The 23880-nt window shown below is 32.7% G+C and overlaps 1 protein-coding gene and 2 pseudogenes across 2 annotated transcripts; 2 read left to right on the plus strand and 1 right to left on the minus strand.

Moving 5' to 3' along the window:
• Positions 1-1572: 1572 nt before the first annotated feature.
• On the plus strand, positions 1573-2358 carry LOC146883476 (secreted RxLR effector protein 161 pseudogene; annotated as a pseudogene).
• A 1817-nt stretch (positions 2359-4175) lies between these two features.
• LOC114163890 (bHLH transcription factor RHL1-like) lies at positions 4176-7870 on the plus strand. Its single transcript, XM_028048262.2, has 7 exons — positions 4176-4868; positions 4946-5047; positions 5146-5304; positions 5687-5752; positions 6298-6363; positions 6561-6629; positions 7096-7870. The coding sequence occupies exons 1-7, from the start codon at positions 4332-4334 to the stop codon at positions 7534-7536; spliced, it is 1440 nt and encodes a 479-aa protein (XP_027904063.2). The 5' UTR covers positions 4176-4331; the 3' UTR covers positions 7537-7870.
• An 8730-nt stretch (positions 7871-16600) lies between these two features.
• On the minus strand, positions 16601-18662 carry LOC114163026 (CBL-interacting serine/threonine-protein kinase 6 pseudogene; annotated as a pseudogene). The gene has a single exon (XR_014984566.1). The product of XR_014984566.1 is annotated as a CBL-interacting serine/threonine-protein kinase 6 pseudogene (transcript).
• Positions 18663-23880: the final 5218 nt, after the last annotated feature.

The following is a 23880-nucleotide window of genomic DNA, read 5'->3' on the forward strand; positions in this document are numbered from 1 at the left end:
GGTCCATTTGCAAAGTTTCTCGAAAGTCAGGGTATTTGTGCACAATACACAATGCCCGGTACACCACAACAAAATGGTGTAGCAGAAAGGCGAAATCGTACTCTCATGGATATGGTTAGGAGTATGTTGAGTCATAACAATGTTCCTAAATCTTTGTGGATGTATTCATTAAAGACTGTTGTCTATCTTCTTAACAGGGTTCCTAGTAAAGCAGTTCCTAAGACTCCTTTTGAACTATGGACTGGAAGGAAACCTAGTTTAAGACATCTTCATGTTTGGGGATGTCCGGCAGAAGTAAGGATATATAATCCACATGAAAAGAAGCTTGATGCAAGAACCATTAGTGGTTACTTCATCGGCTATCCTGAAAAGTCAAAAGGATATAGGTTCTATTGTCCTAACCATAGTACAAGAATAGTTGAGTCTGGTAATGCTAGGTTCATTGAGAATGGCCAGTTCAGTGGGAGTGATAAATCACGTATAGTGGACATTCAAGAGACTAACAGTAATGTTTCTACACATGTCTCTTCTCAAGTTGTTATCCCTCTTGTTGTATCACAGTCACACAACATGCAGAGACAACAAGTTGATGTTCCAATACCACAAAATGAACATATAGATAATGAACCAAGTGACAATGTACAAGTCATTAATGAGGAAATGGTAGAGGAACCACAAGAAGAAATATTAAGAAGGTCTGTAAGGCAAAAGAGACCAGTTATTTCAGATGACTATGTGGTTTACTCTATTGAACATGAATGTGACTTAAGCATTGATGAGGATCCAATCTCAGTTAAACAAGCCATGGAAAATGATAATTCTGAAAAGTGGTTCAATGCAATGAAAGAAGAGTTAAAGTCAATGGATGACAATCAAGTTTGGGATCTAGTAGAATTGCCTGAAAGTTATAAACAAGTGGGTTGTAAATGGGTCTTTAAGACCAAACGTGACTCAAAAGGCAATATTGAAAGATATAAGGCCAGACTTGTTGCCAAAGGTTTTACTCAAAAGGATGGCATTGATTACAAAGAGACCTTCTCTCCTGTTTCTAAAAAGGACTCTTTGAGAATTATTTTGGCTTTGGTGGCTCATTATGATTTAGAGCTTCACCAGATGGATGTAAAGACCGCCTTTCTAAATGGTGACTTAGAGGAAGAAATATATATGGATCAACCTGAAGGTTTTGTCTCCGATGGAAAGGAAAATATGGTGTGTAAATTAAAGAAGTCAATATATGGACTAAAACAAGCTTCTAGACAATGGTATCTCAAGTTTAATGATACCATCACATCATATGGTTTTGTAGAAAACACTGTTGATCGGTGTATCTACATGAAGGTTAGTGGGAGCATGTTTGTAATTTTAGTCCTATATGTTGATGATATTCTGCTTGCTACTAATAATGTTGCCATGTTACATGATGTAAAGAAGTTTCTCTCTAATAACTTTGAAATGAAAGATATGGGTGAGGCATCCTATGTGATAGGAATAGAAATATTTCGTGATAAATCACAAGGATTGTTGGGATTGTCTCAAAAATCATATATTAACAAGGTATTAGAGAGATTCAGAATGGATAAATGCTCTGCTGGAATAGTTCCAATTCAGAAAGGGGATAAATTTAGTCAAATGCAATGTCCTAAGAATGATTTGGAACGAAAGGCCATGGAGTCAATTCCTTACGCATCAGTGGTTGGGAGTTTGATGTATGCTCAAACTTGTACTCGGCCGGATATCAGTTTTGCTGTTGGTATGTTGGGTCGATATCAAAGTAATCCCGGTATGGACCACTGGAAGGCTGCAAAGAAAGTTCTTAGGTACTTACAAGGCACCAAGAACTATATGCTCACCTACAAGAAGTCAGATAATCTTGAAGTGATTGGTTACTCGGATTCAAACTATGCAGGATGTGTGGATTCAAGAAAATCCACATTTGGATATGTTTATCTATTGGCTGGAGGAGCAATTTCTTGGAAAAGTGCAAAGCAATCAGTTATTGCTACTTCCACCATGGAGGCTGAATTTGTAGCATGCTTTGAGGCTACTGTTCATGCTTTGTGGTTGCGGAATTTTGTCTCAAGGCTTGGCATTGTTGACAGTATTGCTAGACCATTAAGGATTTATTGTGACAATTCTGCAGCTGTTTTCTTCTCTAAGAATGATAAGTACTCGAAAGGTGCAAAACATATGGATTTGAAGTACTTATCGGTCAAAGAAGAAGTGCAGAAACGTAGAGTGTTAATTGAGCATATTGGTACAGATTTAATGATAGCGGATCCATTAACTAAAGGCTTACCACCCAAAACATTTATTGGTCATGTTGAAAGGATGGGTGTTATGAACAAGTCCTTGTTATGAATGTAATTTGGTATATATACATTATTGCAAAAATGCTCTCTTTGTTTAACACTTGTGAATTCAATTATAGTTATGTTTCTGTTCATTTATTTGTCATTCACAATTAAAAGTATACATTATTGTTTAGTTTATGGAATGACAGGATGTATCTTTGAAAAGGAAAATAAAGATACATGTTATAGTATAATTAAAGTGAAATTGAGTTAGATGATTTGTGATACATGGAAGGAACCATGTTGTTGAATAGCTTGCAACCGCCATGATCCATCATCGAATTCAATTATTAAAGAAAGTTGACTTGATAATTCCAATGAATGGTGCGCACTTAAAGTTTAATATTGGATCTTCAAGTCATCACATGAACCAAGTGGGAGAATGTTAAATTATATATTAATTTAATATTTGGTTCATGTAATTTAAAAAATAACTTTAATGTAAAGATTCTAATGTGATGATTATTAGAATATAAGTTATTAAAGTTATGGGGATTATTTTAGACTTATTAAATTAATTCCCTCACTTCTCACTTCATAGGGGTATTATAGTATTTTATTAAAGTTTTAAAATACTAAAAGAATAAAATGACAGTTGCTCCTAAAAAAAGCGGTAGAGTTTTACGTTTCAAGAGAACGTAAGGAAATGTGACTTTGACAGGAGAAGACTTCGTACTTGGTAATTCTATATCATCAAGAAGCCATTAAAGAGAAGTAAGAGAAGGGAAAACATTGATCAAGAGAACTTTGCAATGGATCCAGGTAAGTTCTTAAACTCTTCTAATAACATAATTGTGAGAATCATAATTTCTAAACGTTCCTCCTGTATGATAGAGTAGTTTCTTATACTGATTAGAAAATGGAAACTATATAGATTAAATTTTACAAATTTAACTTAAACTTAAGAGATATTTAAATAATATGTTAATATAGTTGGTACAAAAGTAATGGAAATTATTTTCACCGAATTAGTATGTTTATTAAATGTTGATATAATTGATTTTGATTATCAAGTGATGTAAACTTTTTCAATACGACAGCAAGGCTCCCGTTAAGAAAAAAAAAAATTACCAAAAATTTTCTTTGATATTCCCAAATATAATCACAATGTCAAAACTTGAAGTATATTAACATAACACACTAGGGTCAGACTCTATGGATGGTTCGCTTTACATTTTTGTACTTAAAAACATTTTATTAATAGATTAATGGAAAGCGAGGTGTTTATAAACTCTCTAGTAACTATTCGGTTGTATAATTGCTAGCTGTATTTAGTAGCTTCGAAGAGGAATCTTGACTTTGAAGTAGAATCTTTTATTATAATTTTTCTGGCTGAAGTTGATAGTATATAGATTGTAATCATTATTTTTATTCCATCATATTATAAAAGGATTAATAATGATATTTTGACATCATTATTTTTTACTGTCATTTAATAATATTTTTTATAATTATTTATTTTTTCTTATTTCTGAAAATATAAAAATTAATTTTTATTAAAAATATTTTATCTTTATACTAATTGTCAAATAGTGTCAATTTTTTTTTTCCAAATGAATTAAGACGTTAAAAAAAAAAAAAAAAAACTAACTACTATCCTCAACTTTGAAGAGATTTAGAACTTTTGAGATACTGGAATAAACCAGGGCAGAATCGAAGTTACTTACTAATAATTAGGATAAACAAAAAGAATATAGAGAATAAAATCCAAATTACCCCGGCATTAAGAAATAAAACCCTTAATTTACTTTAATTAGTTAATTAATTAATCAATTAATTTTTTAGGAGACGGCTCATCTTCTCCTATTTAAAAAAAAAAATGGAGTGGAAAGTAAAGAGAAAGTTGGATACACACTACGCAGAACCATAACTGGCTTCCGATTGTGAAGGCCGAAACCGAAAACCTCGCAAACACAATGTTTTCTTCTCCATTCCCACTCCCTCTCTGAACCCTTCATTCATCATCACTCTCTGCTAACTATGCAGCCCTGTAGCAGAGAAATGCAAGGGTTAAACTCCCTCTTCAACTCTTCTTCCCAAATCTCGCTCCAGGACCTCCACACCACCGCCACCACCACCACCACCGCCACCAACCAGATCCAAAATTCACACATCAACCACCACCAACAACCACTGCAACTCCCTCACTTCGACCCAACCTCTCACGATGACTTCCTCGACCAAATGTTCTCCTCCTGCTCCTGGCCCGACCTCAACCCAAACAAGCCCTTCTGGGACCCCAATACCCTCTCCGACCAGACCACTCCCTCCGACAACGATAACAACAATAACACTAACAATAATAATGTCGCTTTCCCCTACGACGAACCCTCCGCCTTGGCCTCCAAGTTCCGCAACCACCAGATCAGCGCCTCCTCCACCAAAAACGCCGCCGCAGCTCTCATGCTCCAGCACCAACTCCTCATGTCCAGAGACTCCCCGCTCCTTCACATGCCGCTTTCCTTACCTCAAAACGACGTCGTCGTCGACGCCTCCTCCTTCAAATCCCCCAATCCCGTACACCTCTATTCCCTCACTCCCCCTTTCCTTCTTCTACACTACATTTATCCCTAATTTTATTTTTTTTTCCGTAGGGCGGTGAGACTTCGGTCCAGGCTCTCTACAACGGCTTTGCCGGATCTCTGCATGGCGCTGGTCAAGCCTCCAACCAGCCTCAGCATTTTCAACATCCTCAGGTTTGCGCTTGTCATTTTAATTTTAAACAAAAATAATCACTGTTGTTTAGTTTTGCTGTGAATCGTCGACGGTAATTTCTTTTTTGTTTGAATTACAGGGAGGTTCTAATCCGATGCAAGGGCAAAATTTCGGTGCGCCGGGTACTGGGGGCAGCGCAACGAACCAAGCTCCGGCGAGTGGCGCGGCGGCTCAGCCGAGGCAGAGGGTTCGTGCAAGGAGAGGTCAAGCCACGGACCCACACAGCATCGCTGAAAGGGTACCCGCTGTTTTTCTCTCTGGCTTTAATTCTTGGCTTCATTAAATATGATGTTTAGGTAATGGAGCCCAATAGTTTGAGGTCGTCGCTTTAGGTAGAGTATAATATCCTAATCCATTATTGTTCAGTAGAACTGGTAGTGATAAGTGACAGATTGAATAATAAACTCGGTAGTTAGGCTTTCTTTAATTCTTAGACATCGAACATGTCATGCTTGTAACAATAATAAACTGCTCCATGGTTAGGGTTTATAAATTATGAATTAAGTAAGGAAAATAAAGAAACAGAGAGGTCTTTTTTTTTTTCTGCTTGTTCCCGGGCAGTTAAGTAAGAACATCAGCGTTTTGGTTACTGAGTTGGTGGGATATGTTGTTTGTGGCAGTTACGAAGGGAGAGAATCGCAGAGAGAATGAAAGCCCTACAGGAACTGGTTCCCAATGCAAACAAGGTAAATGCTCATCCTCAGTTTTGTTTATTATAATATTTATGGATCTAATTTGAGTTAATTAAAAGAAATTGAAACGGAAGGCACAGTAGTTTTGGTGTGTAAATGGGACAAATGGGTCATCTCCATAGAATGAATATACGAGTTGTTTTGACGTTGGTGTCGTGTATATCGAAGTTAATGTAACATGGAAACTGGAAAGAAAAGAATAGATGGTAACGTCGCACTCCGGAGGTGCTGTGAGCGTTTGTCTTGCCTGCTCATCATGCGATTCCGTGCGTACTTAACATACTAAGCTGGATAGCAGAGGGGTTAGGCCCCACATCGCTCACTCATCACTGCTCACGCTAGGTACCAACCAAGAAGGGTTGCGATTCTGACTTCTGAGTCATACGTACAGAGGGGTAGTATAGGCATAACATAACATAAGATATGAAAGAACAATGTTTGGTTTAATTATGATTATGCAGAATTGTTAGTGTTATTATTGTGATTATTATATGGTAAAAATAAACGGGTCAATCCTTGTTTGGTTTGTGGAATGACAGACAGACAAGGCATCGATGCTAGATGAGATCATCGATTACGTGAAGTTCCTGCAGCTCCAAGTCAAGGTGCTCTTCCCGGGTTTTACTCTTGTGCTAATATTTCTTAATTTGATTTTATTCTTCATCAGCATCAAGTATCCGCATATTTTAATCATGGACTTCATTATTTAATTACAGGTTTTAAGTATGGTGTTGTGATTATTAAATTCCACTCTCCTCTGTCGTGAATAAATAAATAAATCGTGTCATTGTTTGGGTTACAGGTTCTGAGCATGAGCAGATTGGGCGGTGCAGCTGCTGTCGCACCCCTTGTTGCTGATATGTCTTCTGAGGTTATTACTCTACAAATATCATCATTTCTTACACAATTTCCAAATTAATTACAAAATTTAACAACTATTAGGTGTCCGTACTACCATAATCGACCAAACTTTGAGAGGATAAAATTGAAGGAAAACATGAGAGGGTTTCTATAAGAAGAAAAAATTAACAAAAAAAAAAAGTGATGAAGAAAATGTGGAACACACTGCGCACCATGAATGAAAATGTCGGAGAGAGGAGAGTCTTTCCCACAGCCCCACCAACCCACCCAACATTTTCACTTGGCTTTGGCTTATTTCAATACTCAAATTCTCAATCACCACAAAACGACAATCCAAAAGCAGCACGCGTATCCACTTTCTCAGATTCCCCTATGTCTCTCTCTTTCACACACACGCACACGCGCTTTTTTTTTCTTTTTTTTTTTTTTTTACTTCCGTTAAAACCCCATGGTCACGTGACGGTTTGTGTTTGCAGGGTGGCGGTGACTGCATCCAAGCGAACGGCAACGGCGGCGGTGCTCTCGCGCCGAATTCCAACGGCAACAACAACCAAACGGCGGCGTCAACCTCGAACGACAGCCTGACCATGACGGAGCACCAGGTGGCGAAACTGATGGAGGAGGACATGGGTTCTGCCATGCAGTATCTCCAAGGCAAGGGCCTCTGCCTCATGCCAATTTCTCTTGCCACTGCGATCTCCACCGCCACGTGTCACACCAGGAACCCCTTGATGAACGCCGCCTCCGGCAGCACCCAGATTCCGACGAACGGCGCCCCCGGCACACACGCCAACCCCGCCGTGGCGTCGAACGGCGAAGGCCCGTCCTCTCCGAGCATGTCCGTGCTGACGGTGCAGTCGGCCGTGGTGGGCAACGAGGGCGCCGTGAAGGACGCTGCCTCCGTCTCGAAGCCGTGATGACGGCGTTTGGGTGTGAAATAGAGAGAAAAAAAGAACATAAAGTGGCAAAGGACAGAAAGTGACGTGTGTTTTTCTACAAAGAGCCGTTAAAGTCTACGAAAATAAGGCGTCAGGGATACGGAGGGGTCGACTCGACGACGCCGTATTTACCTAGACTTTGTTTGGCTGAGGCTAACTTTCAACCTCCGTCTTCCTTTTCTTTATTATTATTATCTGTCGCTTTGGCTTTCTTTTGTTCATTGTTTTTCAAATTTTTAGTGTACTTCTTTCTCTTTTTCCTTTTTGCATTTCCGTTTAAATAACAAGTTGCTCTCCCTTTTCATTCTTTTAATGCGTTCCAATTAATTATAACTTTTATTATGCTATTGCATTTCATTAGGAGTATATTTTGTCACGCTTCTAGGTTTCAGATGAGATTTGTCTAATCACGTAACATAAAAGTGAATGAACTTAATGCTCATTTCGTCACCTCAAAATATTTGTAATAGTTAGTCTTAAAAAGATTCTATCTCACAAATGGAGGATATGCGAAGTAGGGAAGAAACATTAAAACACAACAAAACCAAATATTTTTCATGTGTATACAATATTTCTTTTACAAATATCCACGCGAGATTGTGTGAGAAAAAGTGGCGAAAGAAAATATCCACAAAGAAAAAAAAACACACACACACAAATAGAACATAATAAGCTACAGTATAAAAATGTTTCACTTTTCATATGCATAAAACGAACAACTAAAATAAGTTAAAACTAAATAAAAGTTAGGCGTCAACATTTTACTGAAACTTTTTATACTAGCAACTTTTATCACATATGTTTATTAGATGATAGTTTACCGCTAAATAAGTAAATAATTGCTATAAGAATTATTGTTTGGTGTAGTACATATAGAACACACCATTGTCCTTAAAATGAAGAACTTTCTAATTATCATTGTGTCTCATTTATTGATATTTTTTAGCCGAATATTGATTTCTTATGTCTTCATCATCAGTATTAAAAACACTTCCTTCTTTTACAAAGGGATTAAATATAATCAAACTAACACATCAAACCAGTTAACAGTTGATGCATATTAATTCTTACTACACAAAGTGTATACTCACAATTTATAAGTAGCATATTAAAATTGAATATCTGAAATTCTCCACAAAAGAAAATAGATATTGCATGTGTACAATTAGATAAGTGGTGTTTAGAAAAGTTGCATTTTACATCGGTACGAAGATAAAGTAACAAGGTAACAAATTCAATCACTGTGTTTGTTATTGGTTGAAACTAGAAAACTTATGAGTATCTTAACTTTCCAGTTATATATGACCAATGTTAACGTAGGATTTTATTGCTAAATAACTCCATCATTTGAAAGAAGGCCATAACAGTGACAATTATACCATGATTAAGCCGGCCAAAAACAGCAAGTGCTAATTCTCCCTCTTATGTCCCCGGCAAAACCTGTCCTAATATTTCCTCCATGGACACTTATAAACTTATACACAGTAAATTTGTCATACTTTTAGTAGCTGCGAGATCTCTCCAGCACATTTCTTTACTGTCGAATTCTATCCATCTCGAATCTCAAACATGAAAATATATATTAATAGATGGTCAAATAATAGATGTGTTAGGAATCCAAGTGTGAGTCTAAGTCCTATATTGATTAGAAATGAGAAAGTAGAGCAATGTATAAAAATAAAGACTCATAAATTCATTGTCTTATAAGTTTTGGATTGAGAGTGATATCAATGCTTTATGTGGTTAGACTCAAGTTTCATTAGTGTTTGTTCTCCTTAGTGAAACACCTTCTATATAAACCTAACAAGATGACATGATAAGTAGAACAAATATTAAATCTTGTTAGGATGTACTTTTAATGATCTGAAATATTTCAAGAATTATACTTTAAGTCAAACATAATCTTTTAAGATCAATTTTTAATATGAGTTTCGGAGATGATTGTTGATTCATGTAAGGTATGTGAATTTTGGAGATGATTGTTGGGAAGGGAATATGGAGAAAGGCTTCTGGTTTAGGCAAACTATGCTTCTGCTGGGATAGGAATCCTAGATGACACAGATATCCTATTTTTAATCAAGTTCTGCATGCTGGCATAGGTAGCAAGTGTCACTGTCTATGCCATATGCACCAGTAGTTTCACACTTATACCTTTTCATTGCTAACTCTAACACTTCATCTCTCAGCCAGGTTGTGATGATTTGGACCCTCTTGCTCATTTCACTCTCTCCCCACTGCTCTAATCTCACCTCTAATTTCTCATCTCAAATACACAATTATTATTAATTCACATTCATTGTTCTGTTTTATATTTTATCGACTAGTATTCTAAGTATGAATGTGGTCTTACTTTGAGAAGGAATAAGCATGAAAAACAATATATAACAAAGAAGAACATACAAAGTAATGCCTTAATGCAAGTATTTGCTTAATATTTTGGGTTATAAGTGGTGTTTTTGGCTCTTTTATATGAAATGTTTATGGTTGATTGGTACTGAATCTTTCCGATATTTTCTGGTGAAAAAACCCAACACTGTCTATGTTAACAAAAAAATGGCATATCTTCTACTAAACTATTCATGCAGAGATATTTATGAAATTGCTTTACAAGAACAAGAAATGCTTAAATGAATAAATCAGGTAAACGTCCATCTGTATGATGAGAATAGAAGTTAATGCAACTGAATAATGTTCTATTTGGCCACATCACATTGTTTAAACAATGTTTTTTCTAAGATTATCTAGTACTATATTTTACTGTGCTTTCAAAGGAATTGTGTTAATTGAGGTTTCCTTGCCAAACATGCAAAAGAACATGCAAACAATTTTTCTACAGAACCTACTTGGTAGATCCCTTTCTTCAATTACTTTGCCTGCAACAACAACATCATTGTGAGAGTTACACATCTCACCAAAAAATTCTGCAGGTTTGTTCCTTGTAATGAACCTTCATTGGTGGTGGGGGCATTGTGGATTCAATTCAAAACATTTTAAAACTTGTAGAGAAAAGTGTCGAATCAAATTGATTTGGAGATCACATATAAGATATATAATATATGTAAAGTGCATTCAATGAAGAAAAAAACTGATAGGAAACAGAAAGTTGTTCAAATGGTCCAGTGAAATGGATTGACTTTGGACACAACTCTAGAGTTGTTTTAATAACTAATCATATTAAAAAGAGAAAAAGATTGGTATGAAAACCTTCCAAATCAGTAGCTGCTTCTTCGAAAGAGTTAAATATTCACTAAGGTTGCTGTCATAATTAACATCTTATTGTTTGATTCTTGTTTATTATTTTCCATGCATATTTTTCTGCATGTTTTCCCTCTTCTTTAAATGGCCCCTTTTGGCATTCAGAACGGGGTAACTTACTACTGCCAATTTTTTTTCCTTCGAGATGAGAGATACAGTGATGGAATGAATCAAAATTTGTCTAAAGCATATGACATAGATGATGTCATCAACACAAAATAACATCATATAGGAAAATCTACATAAGCTTGATTAGCACATTAGAACGAGATAAAGTTAGTTTATAAATGATTTAAGATGTACAAAATATTAGAGTATCCTAAACGCATCTAAATTAAGTCTAGCCTATTATTCAATTTAGGCTCACTCAAGCAAGGACCCATTAAAGTAGAACAAAAGGGACACTGTTTAGGAGATATAGACGTGTAATTACTCCATATTTATTAATTCTTACATATAGTTGACTTGAGTGTCAAAATGTCTTTGTGGGTATTTCGGTCCTTTAGACCTTGAAGATTTCGGCCCTGCGAACCTAGAAGATCCCGACCCTGCAAGAGGAAGGGGATTTTGGAATTGATTAGTAGACACGTGGATCTAACTTGTACATTTTAGCTATGTAAGACTTTTGACGCTAACTGTGGAAGCAAAGTTTTGCTTAGATCGCATGGTTTCCACTAGAAATATAGCAAACCATGACAAGTAATCGGTGATAAAACCATCTAGTAGCAACACAAATGAGATGACCTTGTTGCTAAAGCTTCGGTGAGAGCTATCATTATTGAAGAAGCACAATGTTGAGGAAATAGATGCTCTTAAGAAGGATAATACATAATGAGTTTGGATAATTTGATGTCTACATTTATGTAAAGGAAAAAGTTACTTTGACACCATCATTCCCAAATAATTACCATTTGACGCCAACTTTTCTTAATAAAATATTAATTTATATGAGTGTCAAATGGTAGTATTGGTGTCAAACTACCAACGTCCTTATATTAATTGATATCTTTAAATTTGTTTTTCATGCACAAATAGAATAGAAAAGTGAGAATAAATATTATGTAAAATAATATCATATCAAAACAATATACAAACACTCTTTTCGGTCAATATTTTCTATTTTATTTTACATTAGAAATAATTAAATTAGTTTTGTAAGAACTAATCGAAATAAATGAATTTTGTCATGATAAACAAAATAACACAAGGATGTTAATATTTAATTTGAATTCATAAGATCGTACCTCTAATTACAATATCATCAAATATTTTATTTATCATAAATTTTATTATTCTTTAAAAAAAATAGTTTATTATCTTACTTATATTAAAAAAGATATGTTTTAATTCCTTACATATTACGTAAAATTAAAAATAGTCCATAATCAAAACTTGGTATAATCCTTATACTTTAAAAAAAAAATTAGTATGATTCCTATATTCTCAATGTATATTTTACATGACTAACGACATGTCACATATTATTTAATTTTTTTTATAAAATAAAATTTTTATGTCGACCTAACCTGCACCTTTTTCAATTAATTAAAAAAATTTAAAAAAAAAGTTAAAAGACCAAATATATGGAGGTGGTACAGATAACAAATATGGAGTTGCAGAAAAAGAATTGAGCTTACCCGGTCGCAATCTTTCTATTATTATTATTATTATTATTATTATATTATTATTATTATTATTAATACTTTGTTATTTTTATTATATATTATTATTATTATTATTATTACTACTACGATTGCTATTATTATTATTATATAATATTGCTATTAATATTATTATTAGTATTATTATTACATACTATTACTATTATTATATAGATAATACTAAAATGTGTATCATATATATAGAAAATCTTATACGATACATAAAGAGAGATGGGTAAATAATGTTTCCTTATTGATTAAAATGTTATTGAATATTAGTATTTACGGCTTTCACGGATTAAACCATTGTGCCGTGGAGAATTCGTAACATATGCTTATATTGTCTCAAGTTGTTCTTCTATAGTGGTAGTTTTTTCTCATATGAAAGATAAAGAACACATGGGACAAACTTTATGACTCTTTTTCTTAACTCTTTTATATCTTTTTTTTTTTGACATGACTGCATGGGATAAATTGAGGTGTGAATATGATTGAAAGACCATCATAGTGATGTTAACATGCCAAAGTTCATTTAAATAATTTTATCTTAAGAAATTTTGGATTATGTCTATCTTTAAGGTAAAAGCTAAGAGTCTTAAATCAAATACAAAAAATTAAGTGAATTATTTATAAGTAAAATATTTTCAAATTGTTTACTTTCCCTTAAACATACATGCCAAAATTTATTTAAAAAAATTTATATTAAGAAATTTATTGGGCTCCCTAGTCAAATTAGGCTGCTATGGATAATAATACCAATCAAACTTGGCTCCCACAATGTATCTATACTAACAATAATTTAATGCACTACCTCAACCACATAAATCACACCAATTCATTTTATTTACTTCAAAATAATATACCTTCGTAAAATAAATAAATAAAATATCAAGTAAAAAAGAATATTAAAATATATATTGTTCTGTTAATTTAATAATTATTAAAATCATCTTTAAATACTAATACTTTTTTATTTATTTACTAAAATGCAGCCCTTTTGTTGTTTTGTTATGATACAGATTAACATTGATTCGTAATTCAAACAAGCACGGCAACAAATATGAACGTTACTTGCCACGAACATCTCATACTCTACTTTATTGATTTTTATGTAAATATATTTGACTCGGAGAGAGGAAAAACAGAGGGCAAGATTGCGAGAAAAAAATGAGTATCAAAATAATATTTTGTGTATCTTTTTAACAATTTATGCCCTTTGACAGAGAAAGAAAGAAGCAAGAAATTAGTGGAATGATTACCTAGAAATAAATCACTAAAAAATGAGACAATTTTAATTGTTATTAATAATTTTTTTATTTATTTTAACATTATATTTAACTATTCATCTTTAATATTATAATCAAAAACCAAAAAACAATAGCCACATGTGCTAAAAGTGTTCACGTCTCTCTCTTTTTTGTGTGTGTATTTTATAAATATTTTATCTTAATCACTTTCGTGTACTACCACACTTTATTAACTCTTTTTCCTCAAAATCAAACTTTAAACTCAAAAAAAATCCTTTAAATCATAATATGTAATTATTTTTTAATTCAATAGTTCATCATAAACTAGTGTATACTTCAAACAATGATAGATTACCTAAGCTATATTGATAAAGAATCTAATATCGAAATCTTTTAAGTTTAAATCTAAATCTTACATTGAATAGAGATGATTGAACATAAAGAAAAAAAATGTGACTTATATATGATGAATATCCAAATATGTGAATCAAAGAGCATAAAAGAAATTTCATAACACTTGCCCTCAAATTGATTTCTTTGAAAAATATATATTGAAACGTTTCTTTTAAATATGAAATTAGTATTATTGAAAGCAATTGATAACTATCCAAAAGAACATCGAAAACGATTTGTAGAAAACATTTCAGAAAGAATTTAATTGATTATGTTTGGAGTTAATCTATTATTTTGTTTTATGCTGCTCTTAGAAATACAACAATATTTAATTAGTTATTTCTGACAATCAATTAATTGCACAAGCTAAAATATGGTTTAATAAATTATTTACACAATTGTGTTTTCCAAATCACGTTAGCATAATTAAATATTACTAAAGATAAGTGATGATGTTACTTAAAATAATTAATTATATTAAGCAATAATCAATTAATATATTCTTGAAATATTTTCAAAACATTTTCAAAAAATTATCAAGACTAAAAACTACCATGTTTCTTAATGTAAAATAAATTCTTACTGTATTCACGATTCTCAAAATTTCAAGTATGTCAAATACAAACAGTAACGCATTCACAATTTCATTATTCAAGATTTGAATCAGCTTGATCAATAATCTATTTTATTCTTTTTTAGCTTTGATAATATTAATAATCTACATAAAAAAGAAAAACATCTTTTTATCCCCTTAGCACAAAATAAAATAAAATTGTAGATAATAAAATAAAATGTGAAAGAAAAAGATTAGATTAATTGTTGACAATTGCATAAATTACATATGACCATAGACCCAATACTTTTAAAAACATCACAAACAACTTAAGACTCCAACATTTAAATATAAAAATATAAAATATCACAAGAGAACTATATAAATAGGCAAGTGGTCCAATTTATCCACTCTTTCTATTTTCAATCAAATCTACCTATAATGTGTGCTTTTGTAAGCTATTATGATTTTTATTAAGTTTTCATCAACTTTATCATGTTTTGGTATCAATTTGGAGTAATTTGATTTTGAAATTATGAAAATAATGCATATTTTTAAAAGATTTAGAAATTGGACAAGTTATGCTATGTTGACACGACTTCATAAGGAAGAAGTCATGTCAGTTTGAAATATTTTTTTTAATTTAACTTGAAGTTATATTAACATGACATCACTTTGATTTTACAAAAAATAAAAAAGTCCTGCCATATTAAATTTAGCTGTGCATATCTGATTTAAGAAGAGACTTTAATGCATCCTTAAAACTTGACACTTGTTGTCCATAGTGAACATTCAAGTCATATAGCCTTTGTGGCCTCTCATTCATGAGATGGTTATTTGTCATTATAAAGAGTTCAACTAGAAAGTATAACTCACGATAAACATTCTCATATTTTAAGAGATCTCCTAAATCTCTTACTTAAGCATTGGAAAGTCTTTTGCATGTAGATCTTCTTCGACTAACCTACTTTACAAAGATACTTCAAAGACCTTGTCACATGTCTTGCATATACAAAAATCCAAGTCAGGTAAGAACACTAGCAAAATCGTTTTAGACTCACACATGACTTGTCCAATTTTGATATTTTTTTTTTAAATTGCATGATTTTTATAATTTCAAAAGCAAATTATGCCATATTGATAAAAAAAGAAATCATTTTATCAAGGTGAATATCATAATGGTCTTGTCCTCGTCTTTTCTATTGTATACTCTATGAAAATTGTTTGTAAAAAGTTTGTTCAAATGGTGTGGGTGATAAAGTTTCCTCAAGACTTCTTTTTTTGTTGGTTCTTCAATATCCACCCCTCAAACAAAACATCCTGGAACATAAAAATCATCATCCTGTTTAAACATAAAACTCAACCTTAGATACTTGTTTCTTGTGAATAAAATCATTTACATCATCAAGTAAAAGTATCAAATTTAATGGTATAAAGGGTTAAAGTTGTAGACATCCTTAAAAAGAGATATTTAGTGATCTTACAAACTATGGTTTGCATCTCTATTCACTATTGAAAGTGTTAATTTATTAAAACTCTGCCCATATCACTGTTGATAAAGGCAATAATTAACCTATTTTATTTTTAACATTTTTACAAAATTTATAGAAATGATGTTTAAAAATTATACCCAGGCCTTTTACATTTTCAGGATTTATTTTAGTTTTCATTTCACACTTCTTTTCTATTATATTTTTTTATTACGAAAAAAAATGAAAATTGCATTAGAAAAATCATTTTCTTCTTATTTGGTTAGATTATTGTTCCTGAAAACTGAAACTAGATCAAATTGAGAATGAGTTCCTATCATATTAGGTATTAGGTAGTAGTATAAAATATTAATAAATTTATTATTAAAAATATTGATGTATATTATTGAAATTTTAATTTAAATACGATATATAGATTTATATGTATGTTAAAATTAAGACCAATTAAAGTAGAAGTGGACTCATTTATTGAAAAGTTAAAATTTTAGAAAAAAAAGTAATAAGGCTGCCACGAGCATGACCACACAACACACACCAATCAATTTGCAAACATTGACAATGACGGCAACATAAGAACAACATCATCCACAGCACATGTACTTCGATACCTTCATGTCGATTCCTGTTCATTATCTTGTTTTTCCGCAATTGCCCACTCAGGTTAATGCCACACATGCATTGGACTCATACCCAAACACAGATTTGGAACAAGAAGCCAGCAAATAATTCAGTAGTAACTCTCAATCGTCACTTCAAACAATAATGAACAAACAAACAAACACAGCAGAACGGAACCAAATTCAATGTCTCTAACAACAATGGGAGAAGTGTCGGTTCAAGCAGGTGTAGGATTCTCAGAAGGAGAAGTCCTCCACACGATGTCTTTAAGCGCAGGACGAAGTTGGTTGCTGCAGAACTGGTTGTACTCTAAGGTATCACCGTTGTCCTTCTTCACCTCCACCACCAAAAACGACGGCGTCACGGCGTATAAATCCGCAGCAATTGCAAGCTTCCCTTTCCGACCCCGCTCTTGACCCTGCAACCTCACTTTGGTCTCGCTTTTCTTAACGTCGAACTTCACCGCCTTCGCCACCTCCTCCAGCCGCGAAATCACGCTACTCGCGGGGCGTGTGGTCGCAAACCGAATCTCCTTCTCCTCCCTCTTCTTCTCCTCGAACAAGGGCGACAAATCGAACCCCTCCGAAAGCGAAATTATATGAAAAGCATTCATCGTCGTGGACTTGCATTCTTCCTGCTGCTTAATCTTCTCCTCCAAATCCAACTCTTCTCTCTTCGCTCCCATCACGTTCTTCGGAACCGGTTTTTTAAACCAGGACGACTCCATGATCTTCGAAATCGTTATTCGGTTATTCGGGTTCGGGTCGAGGAGCTTCGTAATGAGGCGGCGTGCCTCGGATGAAAACCACGGCGGGCACTTGAAGTCACCGCGGTAGATTTTCTTATACAAGGCAACAAGGTTGTCATCCTGGAAGGGTAAAAACCCTGCGAGGAGTACATAGAGGATTACACCGCAAGACCAGATATCAGCCTTGGCGCCGTCGTAGCCCTTTTTCCCGATGACCTCCGGCGCCACGTAGGCCGGGGTGCCGCACGTTGTGTGAAGCAGGCCGTCCTGGCGGAGGTGCTCGGAGAAGGTGCTGAGGCCAAAGTCGGTGACTTTGAGGTTGCCGTCCTCGTCGAGGAGGAGGTTCTCCGGCTTGAGGTCGCGGTGGTAGACGCCACGGCTATGGCAGAAGTCGACGGCGGAGACGAGCTGCTGGAAGTAGAGGCGCGCGGTCTCCTCCCTGAGACGGCCGCGGGCGATCTTGTTAAAGAGCTCGCCGCCGCGCACGAGCTCCATGGCGATGTAGATCTTGGACTTGCTGGCCATGACCTCGTGGAGCTGCACGATGCTGGGGTGCTTGACCATGTTCATGGCCGAGATCTCCCTTTTGATCTGCTCCATCATCCCCACCTTTATTAATTTCTCCTTCCCCACCACCTTCATCGCCACGCTCTTTCCGCTCTTGAGGTTCCGCGCGTGGTACACCTTGGCGAACGTACCGTGCCCCAGTAGCCGCCCCAGCTCGTACTTCCCGTGGAGCAGCATGGGGTTATTAGCCTCGCCGCCGTTGGTTTTCTCGGCCATGATCATCAAAATATACAAAAACACTACTATTCCTTTTACTTCTACTTCTTTTACTACTACCAGCAGTGCTGCGAATTACAATATAGAAGTGATATTTTTTTACAGATTTGGGTTGGGGAAGGGAAATTGAAGAGAAATTGTGGGGTAGTTCACCCGTCTTCCACGTGCTTCCGGTGGCAATTTCTGCCGCCGATTCTGCGTTTGGCTTGGCCACTTAGTTCAGTTCTCTTCAGCCGAAAACTTCTCATCTCTATTCATTCCCTGGTCCTGCCGGGACCAAAAACAACCACTCGCTTGATTTTTCTCAATTATTCGATCACTCTCTCCCTACCTCCTACTCTCTTATTTCCTTCATTCTCTGCGCTTGAACCTGTTATTTATAGGGCCTTTTTGTATCGGTGCAATTACGGATTTGGGCCTGTTTGAACACGTGGCATGATCGTGGAAGGTATCTTGGGTGGGGATGGTGGCACGTGGCGTGTGTGAGTGTTGAAATTGTAAAAAGGGTTGTTGTAGGTGTGTGGTTTGGTTGTTAGTTCTTGAATGAGTGACAGATGAGGGTTGAGAGGGAGAGCGAATAAGGGTAAGAAATTAAGAATCTTATGGTTTGTAGCAACAAAAGCAAAGATGTAACATTGGTCCCCGCATGACAGCGATAACACCTACGAATGTACCCATATTGTTTCTTTATTTCTTTATTTCTTTATTTATTTATTTATTTATTTATTATTATTATTATGAATAATCAATCAACATACTAATACTACTACTCATTGAGCTTGTTAATGAAACACTTCCTACTCAAGATTCCTGGAATCAAATAAATTGACGGTTGTGGATTGAATTGCCAATTCATTTAACCTATATATTTTGCTCAAAAATTTCATTGGTTGGTTGATTAAGATTGTGCTAAGACTATGCGACAAGTGTACGCGTTCGGAAAAATAATTATTTGAATTTCAGTGTTTTCCACTGTAAATATAATAGTGTGATATAAACCCATACAAATTTCATTTTCTATTGTAAATAAGATTAACATATTAAGAAAAATAAGTGTTCAAAAGAAAGGGTTTCTATATCAGTTCTTAAAAGAGTGAAGTCTTTACGTGATAATTATTAACTTCCAGGAGATGAATTATACACTAGTACGAACATGATTGTTCAGAACACTTAAAGTAATATTTCATCAATGATTCTAGAATATCCATAAATAAATGTCATTTAAGAAATAAAATAATTTGATGATAGTTCTTAATCATCATGGTATTTTGATATAGGATAACAATTTGTACTATAATATGTTATGATTTAAAGTATAGAGACTTTAAGTCAAAGATTACAAGGGTTCTTTACTTTTGAGTTACTTTCGTATTTATAAAAAAAAAAGTTTGTTGTAAAATTTGTAACATCTTCGTGTTTGATTTCGTTGAGACAAGAAGTACTAGAAATCTTATATAATCTTCTTCCGGTAAAAAATAGTACAACAAAATATGTAAATAACTCTTTTGACTCAAAATAAAATATACATACGTCACAATATTTTTGTGAGTGGTGGAGATACTATTTTATTTATAGATAAATCGGTTTACAAATTATTTTTATTAAAAAAAAAAGGAATATACAATTACAATAATAATCACAAAAGATAAATATTACCAAGATAACAATAGCAAATGAAGATACAAAGATAATCGTTATTTATTTAATTTTTCTTTTTGTTAGTAAAATTTAAACTAAATATAGGACGAATTTAGATTTAATTTTTTATCTTTAAACTTAGATCAACTTTTAGATGTTTAATATCCATCTTCGAATATCAAATCCTGGATGATCGAGATGGTACAAATCTATTCTTAATTTTGTAGTGTTAATTGATAAAAAAAAACTTGTGATTATTATTGGTGGTGTCTCTAGTTGTATACTCAACGTTGGTGGTGTCTCTAGTTGTAAGTGTGGTAGCAATTGTGGGCAGAGCCGATGGTGGAGCTCGATGGAGATGTGGTGCGGTAGTTGGATCTAAGATCTCAAATTTGAGAGAAAGAACTCATGTGTTCGTCGATGAGAGAAACATTGATAGTAGCAATGATAACTCCTCCTCACTTGGTTCAATAGAAGAGATCCTTGCATGGACGAAGGCGAGAAGGCAATGACGAGAGAAGAGACAAGTTTTACAAAGAAAAAATTGTCCCAATAGTGAAAATCATATTTTTACAATACAAGAAATCTTAACAAATGAAAAAGGAAGAAGAAAAAGATACACTTTGTATGTTGGTTGAGTCTATAATGACATAGAAAGGAAAAACTTTCTTTACCACCATATCTATGTAAGGTTTAGAGCCAGCATAAATAGCCTTTTTAACTAGCATAAAATTATCTTAAGGACAACAATTGCGATGGAGAAAGAGCTTGGAGACTTATATGCCACAATGGAAGAGGATGAGGAGTTGGGATTGAGCACAAAGGCATGAAGGGCAAAAGTCAATGTAGCTTTATGAGAGTGGCAGTTGTAAGAGGTGGAGTTGCGTTAATGGAAGATGAAGAAAATCGAGAGATGAAGCTTTGGTGCATTTGAAAAAAAAACAAAATAAATGTAAAAGAAAAAAAAAATCTGAAAACAAAGATTGAGAAAAAAAACATGAAAAAATAACAAAATAATGACGTATGATAATCCATAATCTTTTAAATCATACTAACACCAATTTAACAAAAAGATCCCATTGAATCTTTTTATATAAAATAAAAGCTGAATTGAAAAAAAAAATATCACATTAAATAAATCCCATAAATATTATAGAAAAAAAATACTACTTAAACCCAGAAAGAATTATCAAAATGATAAAAAAAAAGTAATTTTATTAGTATTTTTAAAATTGTATAACTATTACGTAGTTATGAAGATCGTCTTTATAAAATAAACCTAATGAAATATCTTAAATATTAACAAAAAGAAACATAATCTGGTCAAACTAAAGAATTCCATTTTGTTTCCACTCTAAATAAATAAAGAAAATCGGAAATCTTATATTGCTCATCCCCACTTATACTTTTGAACCAAAAATTTATTCTTAAACAGCTAGAGAAGGAAAGGGAAACATTATATACTTAATATTCGAAATTGAGAATTAGTACCAGTAGCCGCGTACCTCATTTCGCATTAGTTAGGGACTAAAGCAAAACCTTATCAACTTTCCTTTTGTCTTATGATGAGTATCAAACCCAACTTGTGAACTTGGAAATTACTGTTTTTTTTTTTTCTCTTTTAAATCCCTTTCCTTCCCAATTACAACGAAATCATTGGTACTTTCATAGTGGAAGCTTATCCTCATGGACAAATATACCTATCATGTTGTTCAAATCAATCATAAAATAATGCAAACATAAATTTAAACATAATCATAATTCAAACTTAATAACCTTTTATACTAATATAATATATCATAATCATAAAAAGAAATCTTTTTATTAAAATTTATTATTCATTACTGTTAAAATTAAATCTTTTTGCTACTATTGCAATATTTTAACTTATCAGGAGTTTGTCAAATATGAAGAACTGAATTTAAAAAAAATTTAAATATATTTTCGGTTTCTTAACTTTTAGATAATTTTGGAATTAGTCATTTTAAAATTTTAGACAAATTTAGTACTTCATCTTTTAAAATACATAGATTTAGTCATTTTAATTAAATTTTGTTAGGTTTATTTGATAGTTCGTATGCATTTCAGAATTTTATTTAAGTTGTTTATACTGTTTGACACATTTTTACTTTAATATTAAGTTAAATACTATTATAAAACGCGTTTGAAATATTAAATAAATTTAACAAAATTTAATTAAAAAAATTAAATTTATGTATTTCAAAAAATAAATAATTAAATTAATTTAAAATTTTAAAATAGATTAATTTTAAAATTCATTGAAAAAAACTCTATTTAACACAAAAACCAAATTTCCTCGACCCATGGTTTTGCTTTAACCTCCTTAGTTTGAATGCAGTGAGTGGACAAAAGTGAGAGCTGAGAATCTGATTGATTACTGAACATGTCACATGTGCAAGTGGAAAATCAACTTTGGCCTTCACCTCCAAGTGGCTTACTTCATCATACACAACTATAAATTCTTTTCACTTAATAAATATCTTCTTATTTATTTTCAGTTTTACACAATATTACCTTTTTTTTTCTTTTTAAAATTATCAACTTCTTATACAAGTTTTATATTGTTTAAGAAATACTAAATGTTAAATTGAGTATAGTTAAAAATCTAAAAGTTGAATTGCTTTTCTTATTAATAATAAAAATTACATAGTTAAAAATGTAATTACATAAATAATAAGAATCATGATATATATTTTTTCTGTACAATCATCATACGTATTATTATATTATTTTCCCTCTGCTTTTATTTTATACTACACATGGTGATCTTGATCTTGTCAGAAAGAATATAAAGAAGAAGCCATTGAAAATTGAGCAAGGCTAGTTGCCTTTTGTCTAGTATGACTCCTGAACAGTAAATACCCACTCACCTCATTAATAAATCAGTTCCTTTTAGTTATACCATTATCTAGAAAATATATAACTTTTAGTAACTGTTTTTTCGTTTTTTTTCAAATAGATAATTTTATTCTTTATTAAGAAAAATAATAATAATTTAATAATTTATATTATCATTATGTTTTTGGTAATTGTTTTTAGTGTATTTTTTAGTTAAACAAAGTTAATGGAATGATTTTTCAACAATAATTATTTTTAAGCAACTATTTTACTTTTAATATGACGATATGCTATTTTTTTTTTCATATTCTTAATTTATCTTTTGATAATTGTGTAAAACATTTATCTTATTATGTATGTTTGATGTTATTTATTTGTTACTTTTTTTCTTTATTTGTCGTTTTCCATTTTCTGTATTTATATTTCTACCCTTTAATCTTTCGAGAACATTTTTTATTTACTTAGATCTTTTAATTTTTTTTGAAAGACATTTTTCTTACATTTTAAAACATTTCCTTTTTTTTTATAAAAGCAAAAATTAAAATATAAGCCTAAATATAAATTTAAATGTATTTGAAACATAAATCTAATACGATAAATTTAACTATAAAATTAGTTTTTTAAAACATAAATCCAAGAAATATATACTGCATCTATTAAAATAAAATTAAAAAATGGTAAATAACATTCTTTCAAATACCTAACTTTGACTATTTGATCATTAAAAAACATTTAAATTAAAACTGCTCATTATTGATATCATAAATGTTAAAAAAAATTATTTACTTTTATGAACTCACACTATATTCCAGTCAATTTATTACGTGATAAACAAAATTGAGTCCATGTACTTTAAATATTCATAATAATTTTTATCAACAAATTTTAAAGATAATAATGATTTTGCAATCCTTACCCCCTCACATGGCATGTGTGGGGATTCCTGAGTTATGGAGATACGTACAATTTACTCAATGGTAGTACTCAATTTTTCTTTTCATTTTTCTTATATATCACAATAACAACAATCATTATACATGATAATTTGAATTTTTCTGAAACAAAATTTCCCAAATTT

Source organism: Vigna unguiculata, chromosome 9 (assembly GCF_037176805.1).
Source record: "Vigna unguiculata cultivar grain cowpea cultivar isolate G323 ecotype 2 chromosome 9, ASM3717680v1, whole genome shotgun sequence".
Lineage (NCBI taxonomy): Eukaryota > Viridiplantae > Streptophyta > Magnoliopsida > Fabales > Fabaceae > Vigna > Vigna unguiculata.